Below are 20,975 nucleotides of genomic sequence, written 5' to 3'. Positions count from 1 at the left end.
ATATTACTGTTTTTATTCCAAACCTTTGAATGATGCATTCACTATTACTAAATGTTTCCTTAATAAAAGAGAAAAAAAATGGCCAGCATACCATACTATTTCAAGTATATGTAATTTGTCTTTGATTGTCTCTGTTATACCAACTAGAAAGCAAAAAGAAATATCAATGGAACGTCACTGCAAGCATCTCACAGAACAAAACCGAGCTGCTGACCACCACACGTTAAGCAGTCCATTTCCCACCATAAATGCTGCCTCTTTTGAAAAATCAAAGAATTTTGATTGTGGGGAGTCCAGTAATCTTTCAAGTGTCTTTGAAGCAAGTACAGGTCAGTTATCAATGTGGTATCTACATAATGAGGTGTACAATTCACAGTTGAGCCTAGAAGGCAGTTTAGAGTACATAAAATTGGCACTGAAAAGCTGCTCTTCTCAGGTGCTGCAAAATTGGCAGTTTCCCATCTACAGACAATGAATCCACAGAAACGGTCAAATAATAAAAAAGCATCACAGACAGACTCTGCTGTGACAGACACAGGTTGGGGAGAGCTCTGTCTGAGAAATAATCCTTCCATTGTTCTACAGCCAGATTTTGTTATTTGACTTGTCTAGGCCAAAACAAGCGCGAGTTCAATTGAGGCCTGTGTATGCAGCAGCCCTGTCGATTTTGGTGTCTTGGGGATTGAAGAGATGTGTGTCTCTGTACAGATAAACAGAGCAGGGACTTCACAGGTAGGGTGAAGACTGCATTCAGCCTTAACTGTGAGTAAAATAAAACTGCTTAGACAATAATGCACTGCTTCTCCCCATCTGTAACAGTAGCTTGTTCTATCCTATGTGGCGGATGCTCTATTGACAGCTGTCAACATATCACACTTCATGACAGAATTAGCCAGAAGAGTCATGCATATAAAAGCATGGTAGCTAATGTATATTCTCTCCCAGAGGGGAAAACGAACAAGTGTCAAGCCAAGCCAACGCCGAGTTAATGCAACCTGTCGGCAGAGAGCGTAAACCTCTCAAGTCCCATTCTCCACTCGTGATTGACAGCAGAAGAGAGATGAGGAAATATAAGGGGCCCTATTTTAACGATCTAAGCACATGGTCTAAAGCACACGGCGCAAGTGCACTTAGGGATTGTCCGAATCCACTTTTGCTAGGTTAACAACGGGAAAATTGGTCGGCATGCCCGACGCATGGTCTAAAAGGGTTGTCCCTATTCTCTTAATGAGTATTCGGTGTGTTTTTGACGTAACGTGCAATAAACCAATCAGAGTCTCGTCACCCATTCCCTTTAAAAGCGCACGAGCAGACCATCTACGGGACGAGCCGGATTCCACCAAAGCATTTTCTCTTTATGCACACAATAATAATCTTTTACATAGTAATCCTTTTATTTGTAATATTTGCCATTTTTGTGCTGATGTGCGTAATAAGCCGAGTGTATGCGCATTGTGCACCCGCCTATAGGCGCATATTACTAACACACTCTTTAAATAACAAAACAAATAATGCGCCATTGACTTTAGACCAGGTTTCAGTTGGTCAATGGCACGGTCTCTTTCAGTTGCCTCAAAATAGTAATGCGCCAAAGATGCACATGAACACACCTCGTTTTCAGACCAGCACGCCCATGGGCGCACAAATGGACGCAAATGTGTTTGCTATTTAAACAACATGACACAGGACGTGAAAACAATAACTGCGAAACTAGCAAAAAACACTTGCGTCGCACCTGGCGCCGCATTGTGCAGGGTGTATAATAGGGCCCAAAGTTTATATTTTTATACAGTAATATTTTGACAGTTACTCTTTTTATATTTTGACAGTTACTCTAATTATTGTGGAAACAATTTAAAGACAGTATAATTTAACTATTTTTATGAATGAATACTAATAATGGTACTGATGTCTCTATGAAATAGATTTTTTTAAAACATTAATTACCGACATTCAACACTACAGTATAACTAAAAGCTATCAATTTCAACATTTATTTGGCTTTTTAATTACATTTTTAATTAAAACAACCTTCACATAAACTCATTATGTAATAAACGCCATATTTACCTGTGGCATTCCTACCTGTCTAGCAGGTAGGAAATATACAGAAAGTGAAAGTGATAAAGTTATCAAACACTACAGTCTTCACTGCATAAATTATAAATGAAATATAGATTAATACTTATTAAAGCTACAATTTTGTTCTTTGATTAACATTAATGACATCACAGCAACTGGTTTATTAGGCTGCTGTGACTTTAAGACCTCCCGCTGCCGAACATGACGCAAATCTGACGCATCTAATTTTCTTAACTCTTTAAGGTCTTTTAAGATGCTATTTAACTCATTTAAGCCTGCTCTTATGAGGATACTCTGCATAATTCTGTGTGTTATTGTTTTTTCAAGCACGAAAGAGACCAACGTAATTTGTTATGAAGGGAATTAACACCTGCTACCTACAACATGTAAACGGTGCCTAAAACATTCGAAAGTTGTGTGTTCTTTTAGGCATGACACTGCCTTATGTCTATGTACCATAATATTTCATGAGCTTGTTTGCCCTTTTTTTTTTTAAAACTGTTCAACTTTGTTACCCAATGCAGCACTCGTCGCTGTCACTTTTTACCCAGCCATCCGATCACTGTGGAGGAGGGGCGGGACAAATTCTACACCAACCAAACATTCTACTTGTACAATGACTAGAAGTTAATATTGATGCTTACTGCCATTTTATATGTAGTAATATTCTTCAAAATGAGATACTAGTAGCACTTTACTGTCTTGGATATTCCAAATCATATCAACCAAAGCGTATCAGCTGGAAAAACACTGCTCTTCCAAAGAGCCCTAGCTGGCTGTTTTCCGAAGAGCACCAGGCATTTTTTCAGCTGCCTAAGAAGTCTTTGGTGGACACGTTAATTGAATATTTATTGCTAGGCAACTAAAAAGTTGATCTGAGCAACTTAGTTGAACAACAACCAAGTTTTAAACTTAAGCTTTTATGCTGCTGGCAAAGTGTGTGAGAGGTAAAATGTCACAGAGAAAACTAGGTTTGATAGCCTAATTGACACCCTTAACATGAGCTCTATGCTTTGATATGTATCAGTGATATAGGGCGTCTGAGGTCATACAGTGCCTGAGGCACAGTGCAGATCACAGGGTGAGAAAACAAACTCACCATCATCTTCTCAAACAAGTCGACGATCTCTTTCTCTGACAGGTTCATGGAGCGCTCGTCGAAGAAAGGCTGGGGCACAGGCAGCTCGGTCTGGGTGGAGATGGGGTCTGTGGGGTGCTGGATAAGAAGCTTCTCCTTCTTCGTGCCTTGCTTTCGAAAACTGGTGATTCTGTCACGCTGGAGAGACAAATAACTAAGTAAATAACTTGTGCATATGTCAGAACAAATAAACACAGCACATATATCTAACAGCGGAAATGCGAACTTTTATGACCATGTAAAATCCATGTGAGATCAGTTTTCTGAATGTATTTCCTATTAAAACAGGAAATTTAGGAGATTGGACAAAAATCTGTTAAGTGCAACAGTCATCATTACTGTTGTTCATTTTTCCCTAGAGGAGATCATGTAAATTTTAAATGCATATACACTACTACAGTTAAAAAATGTGGGGTCTTTATATATATATGTATATGTATATATATATCAGAAAGAATGCATTAAAGTGATCAAAAGTGACAGTAAAGACGTTGTTTTGATTTCATGGGGGTCTTTTTAAGTTAATACAAAACTATTTGGTTACTTATTAGAAAGTTTTAAAATACGGTTTGAAGTTCAAGGCTACACAATTAACTCACCTGCTCTCTTGTTACTTCAACTTTCCAAGCTGTACTTTTAAAAGCACAGGGCTGATATTACCTGTGTCATCTTTCCACTTGTTCATGTTCACTTTACATTCATAATGAATACAGAGACAATGTCACACACAGCATTCTGAACTACATTAGACAGCAAGACGTGACTATGACGTGTTTTAGGTTTCTATCTAATTAGAAAGAGATGCGAGCGGCTTCTGCCAGCTTTCCAGTCATGGGTTACTGGCTCAGAGAGAGTGAAATCAAATCATGCACCAGTCACTGTTAGTCTGTCATTGAAAACACAGAGGGAACATGCATATATGGATGAAATCAAAATGAATGAAATAAAAGAACCAAACACACTCTGTTGTAAAATGCAAGTGTTCAAGGAGAGACCAAAGTCAAACTGAAGACAAGGTCTGGAAACTTATCATGAATGATTGCATCAAGTTGCCATGTGTCTGCTTGAACTCCAGCTTGCTGACCTGGAGTGAACTTTAGACTGATTGATTACGACAGACCTGATGACAGGATGATAAAAAAAAAAAACAGTTTTGCTTTGCTTTTTGTCTTTGATCTCTCTCTGTCGATCACTTCACTTTAACAATGCCGAGTCGTGGTGAAGATGAGAAAAAGAACAAAACATAAGAGAAAAAGAAAGACACACAAAATAAAAGAAACAGACACCTTACCATGTCATCAGCCAATGTTTTTATGTGTATGTTCTGTTGAAGGGAAGGGACAACAAGTGAGGGCAAATGAAAACACTGCTGTGTCTTTGTGCAAGGGAGAACCCATAACCACATGCAATAAATGACAGATTTATGCAAAAACAGCTTATGAGATCATAAGCAAACAACCAACTGCAGCTTGGGGAGTCAAACCCGCTGCTGGTATAAATCTGCATGAGTAACTTAAATAATTTAAACAGACATAAACTAAACTCTGTTACATGTAGTGGAGTCCTTTCATTTACACCATAAACAAGTATTTGTTTACATGACAGCAGGACTAATGAAGATGAATTCTTTTAAAGATATCGCTTCACATCAACCGGCTTTCAAAAGTAAAAGAGCAGAATAAAGCTTTAATGAGCAAGACTAACTATAAACAGACACATTCTGCCCTGTGTCACAGCAGAGACAATACAGGAAATGGAGACGGACCACTCGGAGAAAAATGATTAGAGGAAATAGCAAAAGCTTGCCAAGGATCTTTGGTCCTAGTCGCTCTCCTTTCAGCTCCATGTGCTCTCTCCTCAAGATGAACAATCCGACTAATAGAATGACTGACTACATTTGGGTCGATGATAAATAAAGCCTCAAAAAAGTTATTTTTTTTAATCTTTCAAAATTGATGGAATGCATATTTTTGAGTTTAAACAAGTTTTAATTGTTAATTAACATTTCAAAGTGTTTAAATTCTTTTTTTTTCTTTTTCTTTTCTTTTTTGTCAGGTGGTACAACCAAATATTTGAAATATATATATATTCCAATTTTATTAATAATGAAATCTTAGCAAAGTAACCTTTACAACATCTACAGTGCACATTATTATTTTGTGGTTGTGTATTTTATTAATATTAATTTATGATTATTGCATTCTAGTGGCCAGGTATTTAGTATCTTTTGCATCCGATTTTCCTTTTAAAAGCCAGAAAAATTAATCATACAAGTATACCAGTAAATGTATTCAATACAATAACTACTCACAATCTGGTTTTCAGCCATTTGTTCACTTTGACCTATTATTTGTTGATTTAAATCAAGAATTTATGGTTAATAATGGTTGCACCACCTGATGAATATCAGTTGTGCTATACCTGACAACATTAATAATGACGCAATATTTACGCAAATTTACATCAATCCAAATATTTAAAGGTGCAATATGTAAGAATTTTGCAGTAAAATATGCAAAAACCACTAGGCCAGTGTTATATATTTTGATCACTTGAGTACTTACAATATCCCAAATGTTTTCAACTATTTATAAATCGTGAGAAAATTGCAATTTTAACCAAGGCTCTGGGACATGTAAGGAGTCGCCTTTCAATTGCGTCATACTCGCGTTACCCTCAGTTTTCGGTATTATTTTGTAGAAACCATGGAAACACCAAAGACGATGTAGCTTACTGCAGTGTGCAACAAGTGTCTCACAGCAGCCACCGAGCAAACACACAGAGTAATGTTATAACATTTTCAACACACTCAAATGTATCTAATATGTTAAACAGAGCAGTGTTACCTCATGCTCATGACTGGAAAAGCGGAAACGGCGCCGACTGTGGCATAATAAAAGTTCCGCTGCTCGCGGCATGTGTTGTGCAATCGCTCCAGCGGCCTCGTTCAGCTTCCACAACACTCGGTCCTGCTCTGCTTCATACTACAGTAACGTTAATAATCGCATCCATGAACATGATTTCTTCCTGAGTCCTTTCCCAATTCTTTTCCACCGGCTGTTGAGGTGAAGACCACATGTCCCAAGATTCCGCGCTCAAACTTGGTCATCAAGTTATGCCTTTGTTTTGAATAGGCCTCTAGCAACCTCTAGTGGACAGAAATATTACATATTGCACCTTTAATACGATTGCAGATTCCAAAATAATGTCATGAGCTGACCAAATAAGTTAAGACAATTAAGCATGGCATCCCAGTGCATTACTATCATATTTTTGCTTTTTGTTGCTTTTATTTTATTTATTTAAAAAAAATCTATTGTTTTAAAAAGGTTTTCATTTGAGCTATGAGATGGATTACTAAGATGCTGAATTAAAAAGACTGACTTTCCAAAATAAGACCGTCCAGCTTTCACCAACCAGCTAAACCAGAATATTCTTCTTGCGGTTCATTATCAAAACAATTCTAAGCAGCATTTCACTAATTATTTTAATCACTATGCATGCAAATTTAATATTAACAGAAAGACAACATAGAATATTGGTATATAAATTAATTTGTCACACTGCAAGACCATTAAAACAAACTAGAGAAGGCTCAAAGGTGATTAAAATCAGAGAAAACTTCCAAGAGATGGATGACCAATCACACCACATAAAATATACCCTTTCTCTTATATGCTTCTGTATATTGTAACCTCAAATATATGTTGATTTAAAAAAAATGTTTATGGGATAGTTCAGCCAAATGAAAATTCGTACTCACCCTCATGTCATTCAAAACCTGTTTTACCTACAATTTTACAACGTTTTCTTCTTCAGGCACAAAATATTATATATCATTTTATATCATTGTGTGAAAATACACAGACAATTTTCCCAAATATATTTTTGTGTTCCACAGAAGGGTAAGTAAATGATGACAATTTTCATTTTTGTGTAAACTATCCCTTTATTGCCTCAACTGCTTTTTAACATTTATTAACTTAGATATTCATTTATTCATTTAGAAAAGAACGAGCTAGTGCAGAGTTTTCTTTAAAACACTAAAAAGAGAATAGTACTGTGGCTTTTCTGGTAAAGATGGTGGACCAAAGTAGTCTTGCTGGTTGAGCTAATCAATCAACTCGACAGCGACACCAAAACATTGCCATCCCATGCTGGTTATCAGCATCCAAAACTCAACACGTGCTGGTCTATGCAGCAGGGAGTGCTGAATCTCACCGCGAGTTCTGCTCTTCATGAAGCATCCCATTAGGTACATTTTTAAACCTGATCATTCTGACTGTATTGACCCCAAAAACACACAAAAAACAAAACACTTCTCCTCCTTGCCTTCACTCACTGCCTAACAGATGTGCTTTATCTTTTTGGCTACAGCAGGGATAGCCGTTTATGAGATGGAGCACGCAGGGGGAGAGATGGGTCTCCATATGCCATGCAGAGCGAGATGAGTGTTAACGAGCAGAGCTCTGCGGAGAAGCTGCCATAAAGCAGAACTTCCCGCAGGTTTCCTAGCTCTACTGTTAATCTCTCAGCCCCCCGGTCCTGCGTTTACCCAGCCATTACAGCACTGCCCCAGGGCTGCAGGCTGCACACGGCTTTTGCAACAGTTGGGATCTGAATGGAGGTGTGTCAAGAGAGTGGATCATCCATTACAATGCACTAACCTTTATTAACAAAGAATGTTTAGTGCTTTAAAAGGGTCATAAAGAGGTCGGTTTAAAGCCCAAACCAAACTTGTCAGCAAAGACTTTCATGGAAAGATATTGTTTAAATAATAATGACTGTACAGGGATTATTGTATTACAGATCCAACTGCCTGCAGTGGCTTCATAGTGTAAGGCCCTGTATAACACGGATGTGCATTTGTTATTGAAAGTAATTAAAATCTTCAAATCTAATTAAAAACCATTTAACAACTTTGCATAATTGTGTTTCGACTCTAGGGCTGGTCATTAATATTGCAGCTCGACAACACATCAGACAGTCAACAGGGCCAAATATTGCATTATGATTTAACGACACTCCTTCAGGGCAACAGAACTTTATTAAATTCTTTATCAAAATAAAGCTTTATTCATTACAGAAAACTCCCAAACCCCCACAATAGCATAATTAATGCAGCCCCCAGCACCTACATAAACAGCGACATAAATTGCAGTTGCACAAGTAGTTCTGTAATGTGTTGACCTAAGTAAACTCTTAAGTTAGCTATTTGGAAACACTTCAGAGAAGAAAACAGCCTAGTTTGGGTTAGAGAGCCCTAAATATATGGACTACTTGACAGCAGAAGTGCAAATGGTGCTATTATGTGTTCCTCCACTAGGTGGCACACACCAATCAAAACATACAGTTGGTCAACCGATGTTTTACAAAAGCCATTAAAGGCATTGAACAGCTTTATACATGTCCAAAATTTTTGAAAGGAGAAAGTAGCTTCTAGCTGACACCATCTGCTTTGTTGGCCATTCTTACATTGGGAAAACAACCAGAGAGGATGAGGATAGCAACAAAAATCTGTTGCAAATGATTTCAGGGAAATCTGGTTATTTTAATTGGTCTTAATTGTAGTCAAACAATGGATCGCTTGAACCTAACAGTTCTTGGCAACTTGCAGTCACTTCGTCTCGAGAATGGAGCATTCAGAGGCCAACGACTCCTCTCGTTCACACTGTTCACACGGGGATGTTTTAATTAAACACAGAGCTGGAAAGAGAGTGTCAAACCCTCTAATAGATGTTCACAAATATCAGGATAGATTTCACACAGCTAGAACGAGATATTAGAAAGAATGGTTTACTAACTGGTCATAAACCTTGATGATGCAGATAATCCTGCAGTATATTAAAGCCCAGAAAATTCTAGATTAAATATCAGCACTGTTCTTGTACTATGGAGTGCTCAAAAGAGCTTAGACCACTACCTACTAGAATCAACACTGACTGTTGGTTGTATTTGCCCAGAGAGTGAGACTACAGGCCAACAGGATGCCAAACAATAGACTGATGGGAAGATAGACAATGGTAATAGCACATGCCAAATGAATAAATCACTTATAGAGACAAAGGATCAGCAACACGGCACAAATGATGTTGAAGCGTTTTAAAAATAAATGCAAAATGATTTAAGGATTGGTGACAATTTAATAAACATAACATACAATCTTATGTCAAAACTACACCATTCAACCTGGTGAAAGGACTGTCCCTGACAAGATCATTTAATTCATTTCAAATTAAATACGCCATCTATTATAAATTATAATTTTAATTATTTACTGAACATCAAATTGCTGTTGCCACTAAGAAACACCACCTTACCTGTGGTGCACAATATATCGTCATCACATGAATTATCAGCTGATAGATTTTAAATTTGTATAATTCCATATTAGATATATATTAGCAAATCTCAAATATACTGTAAATTATAATGATGTGATGCCTACATTCACTTGTATCATTTAAAACTATTGATTTTAGCTTTATTTTTCATTTATTTTAATAATATGAATATGTATAAATTATATGTAAATTATACAATCTTATATACAATGGTCATTAATCAATTATCAGTAATAATAATTATCGGCTTATTGGTGCTTATTGGTGCAAATAATAATACATTTCTACCTGTCTGTATAATACACAGGCTTACTACTTGAAAAATGAGTTTAAGTCAAAGCTTTTATTCATTAATTTGCATTAGATGCACAACTAATGTGTAATATCCCTGTACTAAGAGTTCACTTAAGTGAAAATGGCCACAGAAAACAACTATAATTCAATCTGCCTTGCTTTAAACGTTGACATTAACATGCCAAAATGCACATTCAGCTGTGATGTTATCTGCAACTCATATTAGCCAATATAAAACTGAGAAACGGCCATCAATTTTCATTGGGAAAACAGCACAACACACAGTTTGCAGAAGCTGGCATCTTATAGCTCTGCTGGGGAGTCTGGGGTGATGCCAGACATGCCTGTTTGCCATCTCTGCAGTGATACTGCAGCAGGCCTCATATATCTATGTATGTGACTGTAATGTACATCATCATTTTTGCAATGAGGCAAAGTGGGAACGTTCAGCAGAAGGGGTGGCCGAAATCTTTTGACTACATTTTCAATCCATGGCTTATCTGAGTATAGCCAGATAAGTCAGGGCCTGCAGATGTAATCTGTCTAATGATATACAAGACTTAAGCTCTTTCCGGTGTTTGGCTTTCAGTGGTTCTCCCCCAAACAGAGGGGAAGCCTGTGTCAACTCTTTCACTTCAGGAGAAGGAACGGTGATGTCAACGGTGGTGTTCAACTCAAATACACGTAAAATAACAATCCTTTGCACTCAGCCACTGTCAAAAGTTACTTTCACTTTTCGGTCTCCTCCCTGTTTTCCCTCAACCTTTTTCTATGTCTTTTTCTACTGTTGCTCATCTCAGGCTTGACAATTCACTTCACCATTGCATGTAGTGTGGTTATACAAATCAGATCATAATCATACAGTGACCCAGTTATAAACTAGACACCACTAGTCAGAGAAAATGGGGGGAAATGGTAGAGTTTGGTAAGTTTCTATGCATAATATAATGTCATGCATTCATAGTCAAGTTAGCTCTAGATTCTCTAATAAAAAAAACCACTCATGTACACGTTCAGCCAAAAGTTTGGATGCACTTGGACTGAATTAGTTTCTCAAGATCTGAAAAACTTTTTGATATTAAAGTTCAAAAGAATATTTCACGCAAAAATGAAAAGTCTGTCGGTATATACCCTCAGGTCACTACAAACTATGCATTTATTTATTTTATTTTATTTTATTTTTTCAAACTAAGGAACACAAAGAAAGTAGAACTTTTTGAAGGAATCTTTATACAACAATATTTCATACATAGCCACATCTGAGATCTGTCAAATTCCATAACGGACAAAAAAAAACAAAAAGTATCATGCATTATACATGTAACTAGATTTATCTTATGAACAGTGATGTCAATGTCAGAGGAAGACGCTACCAAAACATCAAGCCTCAGACACTTTTGGCTTGCTCTCTGAGGGCTTTAAAACATTAAGACATGATTTTCTGTAAAACGATTTTGAAAAAACATGGATTATTTTAGTTTGCATATCTAGACAAAAGCTGACTATGAAGAAGCTAAAATGTAATTTTTGGTCACAACATATCCATACTTTAATTTTAATATTTGTATTATTTCATTGATTTAATGGCTTTACTACAATTCTAGAATGTTGAAAATAGAATGGAGTAAGTGTGTTCAAACTTCTGACTGGTATTTATTTCCACTACAGTAGGGATTCCCTAACTTTTTTGTCAGCTGAATCCCTGACCTAAAATATTTACTTGAAGTACCCCCCCAGAGATTTTATGCTGGTAAACACATAATAGTGTTGTAGTTTGACTTTGCATTTTAAAATTATTTATTTACATTAAATTTGACATTTTTTAAGTAATTATTAGCTTTATCAACTCACAAACCCCAGTTCCCTCATAAACCCCAGTTTAGGGAAACCCTGAACTCCAACATTTATCATGGCTTGCAAGATACAGTACACTTAGACTTTGTCCTGGATATCCCTGAATTCAAGACAAAAAGATTGCAATTTCTAGTAACTGATGTCAACGCAGTTTAACGGGTTTCATCATCGCAGATAATGTAATTGTTTCTGGTGTGCCTTGTGGCTTGAGCTTAGTTTTAATTTAGAAATGTGCAGATTGACTAAAGCTGAATAGACTCTAGAGATGAATGATAACTTTGCTACTGGAACAAAGACTTTATTATGTGCCGAGCTGTCCTCTCACCACATCACACGGCCAACCAAGGTCACACTTTTTGTGTCACAAGAACTTGTCAACAATTTTTGTGCAAATCACTAACTATTACATAGTATGTAGTACAATGAACCTTTTAAACCAAGCAACAAATCTCATGAGAGACTCTGATAATGTAACCTCAAAAAAAATTTAATTAAAAAAAAAAACACTGTTGCTTTGGGAAGTCCACACAATAAATATAAAACCTACCATTAACCTAGGGCAAGTGCAGTTTGATGAATGCACAAATAATTATACATGTGGGAGGAAGGTAATCACATTCAGTGTTAATATAATTACCATTAAAATTAACAATAATCCTTTTAGTCTACAATAAATTCTTGACACAAAACAGCAAGTTAAACTGAGATATTTGATCTTTCCTCTTGATCAAGAAGAGTGAGCTTGAGTTCAGTTTGCTAATGGACTGATCAGAGTTTCAACATAAAAGTAAATGTAGTCCTTAACCTCAAAAAAATGATGCTTCATCTCTTCCTTCAGAATTCACACATGCACACACACACAGGTTTGTTTTTGTGAATTGTGAGGACATCCCATATGCGTAATGGTTTTTATACTGTGCAAACCGTATTTTCTATTGCCCTACACCAACCCTATACCTAAAACTACCATCACTGAAAACTGTGCACATTTTTACTTTCTCAAAAAAAAACTCATTCTGTATGATTTATAAGCCTTTTGAAAAATGTCATTATACAAATTTGTGTCCTGATGTGTCACAAAAACTCACGCGCACACACACACACACACACACACACACACGCACACCTTGTGCTATTCCACAATTTAAAGCCAAAATTAAACACAACCCATTTTAATTCCATAAACTGATTTCCAAGTAAAAAAGATATCCAAGGGGGGTATTTATAAATACAAATAAATACAACAAGACAGGACTTGATTTTATCAAAAACAAAAAAACAATTAAAAAGTTATACGAAAATGGAAGGGGTATACTGGCTGGAGAGGAGGAGTTTACAAAAAAAAGCACTGGTGACATTGTCAGAATAGGAAGGTTGATTCAAAGGCAGAGCAGAACACACGGGACTGAAATGGTGGCTAACAACGACATCTCTATCATTAATTTTGATCACGGCTTGTCTTGAAAAACAAAGACATTTTGACGTTCGTCGTAGGAGAAGTCACACTGGAGGACTGTGCGCCAAATCTTCTGACACTGCCAGAATTTCGTCGGAGGTAAAATTTGATCGCAACGGTCATTAATCGGCTGTCGGTGAACGTCAAACTAGCGATTAAAGACAACAGATTTTAGGCTAGGATTATAGGAATCTTTTAAGATTTGCAAAATTTGTCTCAGACGACCAAATCGTGGCCAAAATCGCACAGTGTGAACCAGCCTTTGATTCAGCTCATAACCATCATTGAGGTCTAAATCTGTATATGCTCCTAGATGCCTCTGACTTAATGAACAGACCCTTTCTCTATTAATACATCTGCCCAAACAAAGCTGCACTGTTCTCAACATGCAACAAACAGACTCATTTACTATGACGTGAACATGCTAGCATCTTAAAAAATAAATAAATAAATAAATAAATAAAAAACATATGAACCAGAATCTAATTTTCAGGGGATTTGCCTTTGTGCAGCACAATGCAGGAATGACTAATGACTTCAAAATACTGGAGGGGCCCTCATCAAACAACCCATTCCAAGAGCTCTATTGCCTTAACATGGGAAAAACCTTTGGTGTGTTGGTTATTTCAGGAAAACTGAGCCAATGTTTATGTTTCTCTGAAACATGTTGGTGTGAACAGCTTTCTTTGGACAGTCATCCCATGTGATTGATTCAAGACAGAGAACCCCCTCAGAAATCACAACATTAAGTATTCTGAGCTCTAATTCAACTGATATGTATGGGCACCTCATGTCATGTGACAATGTGAGCGTTGTGAAGGGAGTGTTGGAAACTTGCCAGAAACATCTGTCTGAAAGATGATGTCAGAATCATTAAGCTGTGCTTCCCCCCCGTGTAACTAAAGCACTTCCCTTCTTCACTTCCTGTGAGCAATGAGACACTCAACATGTGTTCCATTTCCTGTAGGTTTCTCTGAGATACCCCACAAACCCCCTCAAACTCAAACCATTTATATTGGGGTTCAAAAGTGGGACACCATTAAAAAATCTGGGATTCTAATTTAAACCTGGAAGTTTTCACAAAAAAAATCTAAAACTAAAATAAAATAAATCTAAATTAAAAATATTTTAAAAAACGAATGATGACAAAAGCACCTAAAATTACTAAAATTAAAACTAAATCTGAAAATATAAAAATAAAAGCCAAATCAAAATATTAATAAATACTATAATAATATATAAATAATAATAAAATAATACTGCATCACATGATTGTCAGTTTGTTTTACAAATGTATGGGAGTTATTAAATTAAGAAAAATAAACCACAAAGACATTCCAAAATGCATATTAATTTTTCACTCAGATAATATAATTTGTAAATAAAATAAATAAAATAATAAATAGAATAGAATCATTTTCTCAGACTTTAAAAGCATGTTCTCAGACTTTTGAACCCCATTGGATATACGTGCTTGTACAACGCTAACCTCAAAAGTTACACAAGAGCGATCAGACCTGCAAACAAACAAATCTACAATATATTATACGTTCTATGTGGTAGATAATATTAACCTGATGTTGTAGCCACAATGTCTATGTCTGGACATTGCGAATGCAGCGTCCCTTTTTAACTCATGACCGTTCATCTGTGTTAGCCACAAAATGCAGATCTACCACAGTGAGGTTCTCACTTGCAGTAAGCTGACTTATTCTTGAACTGCATGTGAAAACATTTAAGATGACCATTATTTGCATGCTAATATAAAAAAATAACCCATATTACTACAAAATATTTTCTGTATAGATAATATAGAAATATAATACACTCCAAAAATGCTGGGTTAAAAACAACCCAAGTTGGATTGAAAATGGACAAACCCGGTGATTGTTTTAACCAAGTGGTTGGGTTAAATGTTTGCCCAACCTGCTGGGTAGTTTTATTTAACTCAACTATTGTTTAAAAAATGACTGTATTGCTTGCTTAAAATGAACCCAAAACATGATGGAAATTGACATTTATTAATATGTTTAATAAATGAACTGAATTAATAAGTTTAATGAAAAATAAGAAAACAATAAACATTTATTATTTAAAGGTACAACATGTAATAATTTTGTCTGCTAGAGGTTGCTAGAAGCCTTTTCAAAACAAAGGCGTAGCTTGATGACGCCAAGATTTAGAGCGGAATCTTGGGACATGTGGTCTCCATCTCAACGGATGGTGCAAAAGAATAGGGATTGGAGTCGGGAAGAAATCATGTTCATGGATGAGATTACTAACGTTACTGTAGTATGAAGCAGAGCAGGACCGAGTGTTGTGGGAGCTGAACGAGGCCGCTGGAGCGATTGCGCAACACACGACTCACGAGCTGCAAAACTTTTATTTTGACACAGTCGCCGGCGCTGCTTCCGCTCTGTTTATCATTAGATACATTTGAGTGTGTTGAAAATGTTATAACGTTACTCTGTGTGTTCGCTCGGTGGCTGCTGTGAGACACTGTTACACACTGCAGTAAGCTAGATCGATTTTAGAATATCATATTAAACATTAGTCTTGTGTTGATAAATGGCATGTAATTAATTTTAAAACGTACTGTATGATGGAGAAAATTATGTATTACTGTTAATAAAAATAAAGCTGCATCTGATTATGTTATGTTTAGCTACTTGACAAAATAGTGTTTTTCTCTGAGGCATGCTAAAGCATGGCACTCGAAAAAAATCAAGAAAATTGATTTAAACAATAAGACTAAACGTGTTGAGCTATAACAACAATTTGTTTTCTGTCTATAAATATATCAAAACAGATGTTCCCTTGTCTATTAAAACATGTAATATTTTAAAGCGTCTTTGGTGTTTCCATGGTTTCTACAAAGTAAAACCGGAAACTGAGAGTAACGCGGGTATGACGCAATTGACAGGTGACTCCTCACACGTCCCGGTGCCTTGGTTAAAATTGCAATTTTCTCACGATTTACAAATAGTTGGAAACATTTGGGATATTGTAAGTACTCAAGTGAACAAAATATAACACTGGCCTAGTGGTTTTTGGATATTTTAATGCAAAAATATTACATATTGCACCTTTAAGCCAGCCATATAGTAATTTTTAAACAATAGTTGGTTTAGAACTTCCCAGCATGTTGTGCAAACATTTAACCCAACCGCTGGGTTAAAACAGCCAACTTGGGCTGTTTTTATCCCAGCATTTATTTATTTTTTCAAGAGTGTAGAGTATCAGTAACAACAGTGCTTCAATTGGACATAGCTGCTTGACTGCATGACAGCATGGGAATAAAAAGTGCCCAAGTTCCAAGATATATTTTTTGTTTAGTGCGGTACACATACAGATTGTCATTCATTACATGAGTATTAATGATGAATTTAAACAACCTTGACGAGTCACGGCCAAACAAACACTACAGTCAGTATTTTTAACTTGTCCTGGGAGAACAGACTGGCCAAAAACTTTCAAAGTCCCAACAGAGTAGTTACATTTGTTCTAGGGAAACTAACAACAGCTGCCTCAGATAAGAAAAGAAAAAATAAACAAGAAAAAAGCTAAGGTTATTTGAACAATATGTACTTCAACACACCCAAGCTGATCAACACTGTTTTTTAATACTGTATGTGGAGTGAAATACACCCAACTGCACCACACACCACTGATTTTCACATGTCTTCATGTGAACAAAACAGCAGTGCTGAGGAATGATTCAAGTCTGTTTCACACATTTAATCTGCCCATTCACACCTCAGTTTTGAATAATGATGAACAGCCAAGGTCTCCACATCACCTCCTGTCCAATTCAGCTCTTCCTTTATTAAAACTCAGGTAGATGATCTAAGTTTTCAGGGTCACTGGCTTTCACAACAAACACAGTATACGTCACTTACAGCACAACTACACAAGGACATGCTGTACAAATCGTCCGCACTAATCTGTGCTCCGTTACGGTATGTTACATAACGGCAGCCAGGCTTATGTTCTATTTTAGGAGTTTCATTCATTTTGCAATGGAATTTATTGGAGGTAAACTTCCATTCAGTCCGTACTCAAGAATGCCTTTTGAGGAAACGCGCTGGTTAGAATTCCACTTCCATGAATTCATCTGGTACCCTAATTAGACTCAGCTAGAAGACTAGTGAGGAATTCATTCCATAAATTCAAAACCTGCTTTCTTTCACACTGAAAGTCTAATGCATAAAAAGAACCAACTTACAGAATAACAAACTTTGGTGTGTCAACATTACATAAGAAAACAGAACAGAACTTGAAGTGCCAAAACTGTTTGCCTTTATTTACGGCATCAACAGAAGCTCCATGATGTCATTTCCTCTCTAAATGCTATAATCAAATGCTGCATTCTTAGTCCTTCCTCTTGCCTCCTTTTTCTCTTCTTGGGTCTGATCCTGGGGCTGACTGTAAAGATTAGCCCCAGTGCATTACAGAAATCTAACGCTCAGTGATAACGCTTAGCATGCTCAAGAGGTTATAACCTTTCTCTAATCCAGCTTAGGACAGATTTATCATAAAACCAGAGATGGCTTTCATTCAAATTAATATACATACATATTTAATGCTGAAATCTATTGGAAACACATAAGTTTCCCATAAATTGTGTCCACCCCCACAGTTAAGCCAGTTTACAATAAGGTCATCAGATATGTTGGTCGCTAGTAGGCATTCCCCAACGATACTGGTGGCTGACCGCATAACTGGTCACAGCTTTTTACAGTCTTTAAATGTATAGAATTTAAACAAATATAAAAGCTATTATTATCACTACAGTTGTTTAAAAACAACTGATGATCAGGGTCGATTGTATCCTGTCAATCAAAAGGGTGGAGAAAAACGTGTTCAGACTGCAACTCATACTTTGTGTGAAGAAAATCTCTCCTGTGCTGAATTTAGTTAACGCAACAATAATGCAATAACAGTTAAAAAATAGTGACGTTAAGCAGGCTCTATTCTGTCCATTTTATCATAAAATTCAAACAATAGCATTTTGACGCTCTTAAATGTGATGTGACAGATCGCTGTAGTGTTAGCGACAGTGCGGAGCATGAGTCTTTTCTTCCATATTACTATAAGTTATATCTCGAAAAACATGCATGAACATCAAAAGGTATGTTGAAAGAAACAGTACAACTTACCGGAATGTATCATGCCTCATGTGTCATGTAATCACTTAATCTGTGTTTGAACCACGGAAAGACGTCAATAAAACAGCTTGTGAACAATATGTCACATAACGTCACATTTACCTTTTTTCCAGTGTTCACAGCTCCTTTGTTAGCTATAAAAACACTAGAGAGGAGCTTATTTACTGTTAATTATATGTTTGAATAAATCTGCCATGAAGACAAGAGCTTATAAAAACTACCTTGTGTGCAAGTGAGTTGTACACAAACATTTCAGTTTTTATTTGAGTGTAATTATTATATCTGAAAATAAATAGCAGCTGAATATAATAGATCTGTTGTTAACTTTAACCTCTAATATTACAGTGCATCAAATGAGAGGGTTCCCTGTATAGTTTGCAGCATTATTTGGGAGAGATTTTGTTTCCTTAAGAAAAATCAAACTATCGGTATCTGCATTGGCCGATATAATTCTGAATAATCAGCTATCGGTATCAGCATTGACATCGGCCGATGTTATTCTGTTTCTATATATATATAAAGAAGTTAGTAAATAACACATGCGTGACAAATTCTGCAATGAAATTTATATTTTACATAATATTTATAGTATTTTTCACAAATAAACTGTTAAAAAAAAGGGATGTAACTGTAACCAACAGTAGGGCAGGGCAATATATTGCATGCGATTGTCACGCGAATTTCGTCAGTAAAGCCGGTTCCCTGATTACAGCTAAATCGCCATCACCTGCTTTCAAATGGAGTGCCATTTAATAGACAGAGCCGTAGATCACTGACAAGCCATGCAATATCGCGTTCATTATCGCAGATGAATCGCCTTCGATAATGAACGTGATATTACGTAGCTTGTCAGTGAACTACGGCTCTGTCTATTAAATGCCGCTCCATTTGAAAGCAGGTGATGGCAATTTAGCGGTAATCAGGGAACCGGCTTTACTGACGAAATGCACGTGACAATCTCATGCGATATATCGCCCAGCCCTAACCAACAGTACTCTTAGTAATCTGGTAAACTAGTAATCTGTGCACTATGAATCATATTTTTTTAAGTAAAGCCCAGGTAACGCCAATTTTACATAACAGTAGTACACAATTAATATTAAATAAATATGATATTGGTAAAAAATTGAAAAACTCTGATTTTCGTCTGATACCAATAATTTAAAATTACCAAATAAAAATACTAATAAATAAACTACTTACAGCTGCACAATTAAGCGTTAAAAGATCGCAATCTCGATTCAAACATCCACGCGATCTCATTCCTAAACGATAACAATTCGGTATGTCTCTTATTAAGTAGTTACGAAAACAGTCTTTTCAACCACACAGTATCAGTATTTTTAGGGCTGCCACTGCATTCACACTCCAAACAAAGATGCTACACACATGTAGCATGAACATTTTTTGGTTACTGGTTAAATTAGATTATTTAATTTCAAGATTTAAAGAAAAAAAAAGTGAATGGTCTGACTTTAACTTTGACCAATTATGCTACATATGACATACACAAAACAAAAACAGCAGACGGACCTAATGAAAATGCAAATTCACTCTCTGACAGTAGGTGGCGCTTAAGGGAATGCAGCGATCCAGTTTCCTTGGTTAGCACAAAGCAGCGCTGTGCTTATAAACACTACTTTATACAGAGGTAAGAGGAAAATAAAATGCCATAGAAACTTTTATTGACTGAGATGCATTCATATAAACACCAGAACCAATTCAATATTTATATTTTTTCCTAAATTTCGTGCATTGCGAAAGTGAGCTTGTTGTGCCTGTTACAGTATTTTCTCTGCTGTCTTTGTTTGTTTTACCTGGAGACTATGGATGTAAGGGTGTACTCACACTAGGTATGGTTGCCTTGAATCGAGCCTGAGCATGATTGTTCCACCCTCCCCACTCCCTTGCTGGCCCACACTCTTGCACTTAACGTTCCAGGATGGAGCATGCTTACGCCATATATGATGCAACTTTTTTTATGGAAGAAGACAGGAAGAAACGCACTTTCGCTAAGATACTGCCAAATGTATTTATCATTTATGCTGTGCAGCAATTTTCACTTGATTGTGCTGCACGTATCAGAAGATTATTACGAAGGCTGGTGTTAATGGAGGAATTTGAAGTTGTTCTCGCAAACTACAATTCCTGATCATCAATAAGTTGAGAATTAGACCCATTATAAACCCATACACTCTTAATTAATTACATTAATTGGAAAGTGTACTATCCAAGTAGTAAAAAAGATGTTTGCCATCATAATGATGACAGTAGTGCACACGAAAATAGTAGCTGTTCCGTGCTCTGGCACAGTTAGCGCTGACACAGCATGCGTACCGTGCTCGAGCCCAACTGAACCGTGCTCTGGCCCACCTCTTCCAAGTGGGCCACGGATGGCTAAACGAACCGCGCCCGGACACAGTGCGGAGCGATCACACTAGTCAAATGCGCTCGGGCACAGTTCAGAGAGCCTAGTGTGAGTACACCCTAAAGTAGCAATATTGCTATAATAAGGTATGTTTACAGTTTGTATTTTATACTGTTAATTAATGTGCTTTGTCTCGCTTAAATAAATAAATGAATGAACAAAAACAAGTGACTTAAAAAAAAAATGTAGTTGTCATTTAATCATTCAAGAG

At 36.5% G+C, this 20,975-nt stretch overlaps 1 protein-coding gene across 9 annotated transcripts in view; it reads right to left on the bottom strand.

Annotated features, from left to right (window-relative positions):
* The window catches only part of diaph2 (diaphanous-related formin 2), a 441,980-nt gene that overhangs the window by 415,372 nt on the left and 5,633 nt on the right, over positions 1-20,975 (bottom strand). For 8 of the 9 annotated variants that reach the window (XM_048176558.1, XM_048176565.1, XM_048176564.1 and 5 more), the window contains exons 3-4: positions 4,512-4,544; positions 3,182-3,358 (exon numbers count right to left, since the gene is read on the bottom strand). In XM_048176558.1, coding sequence (XP_048032515.1) covers positions 3,182-3,358; positions 4,512-4,544 — 210 coding nt within the window. The remainder of the gene's footprint in view (positions 1-3,181; positions 3,359-4,511; positions 4,545-20,975) is intronic. The other variant, XM_048176560.1, reaches the window with a different exon arrangement.

The sequence above is a fragment of the Megalobrama amblycephala genome, linkage group LG23, assembly GCF_018812025.1.
Source record: "Megalobrama amblycephala isolate DHTTF-2021 linkage group LG23, ASM1881202v1, whole genome shotgun sequence".
NCBI classification, from domain to species: Eukaryota; Metazoa; Chordata; class Actinopteri; order Cypriniformes; family Xenocyprididae; genus Megalobrama; species Megalobrama amblycephala.
The sequence above is the reverse complement of the archived record's forward strand: the minus strand, read 5'-3'. Positions and strand labels throughout refer to the sequence as shown.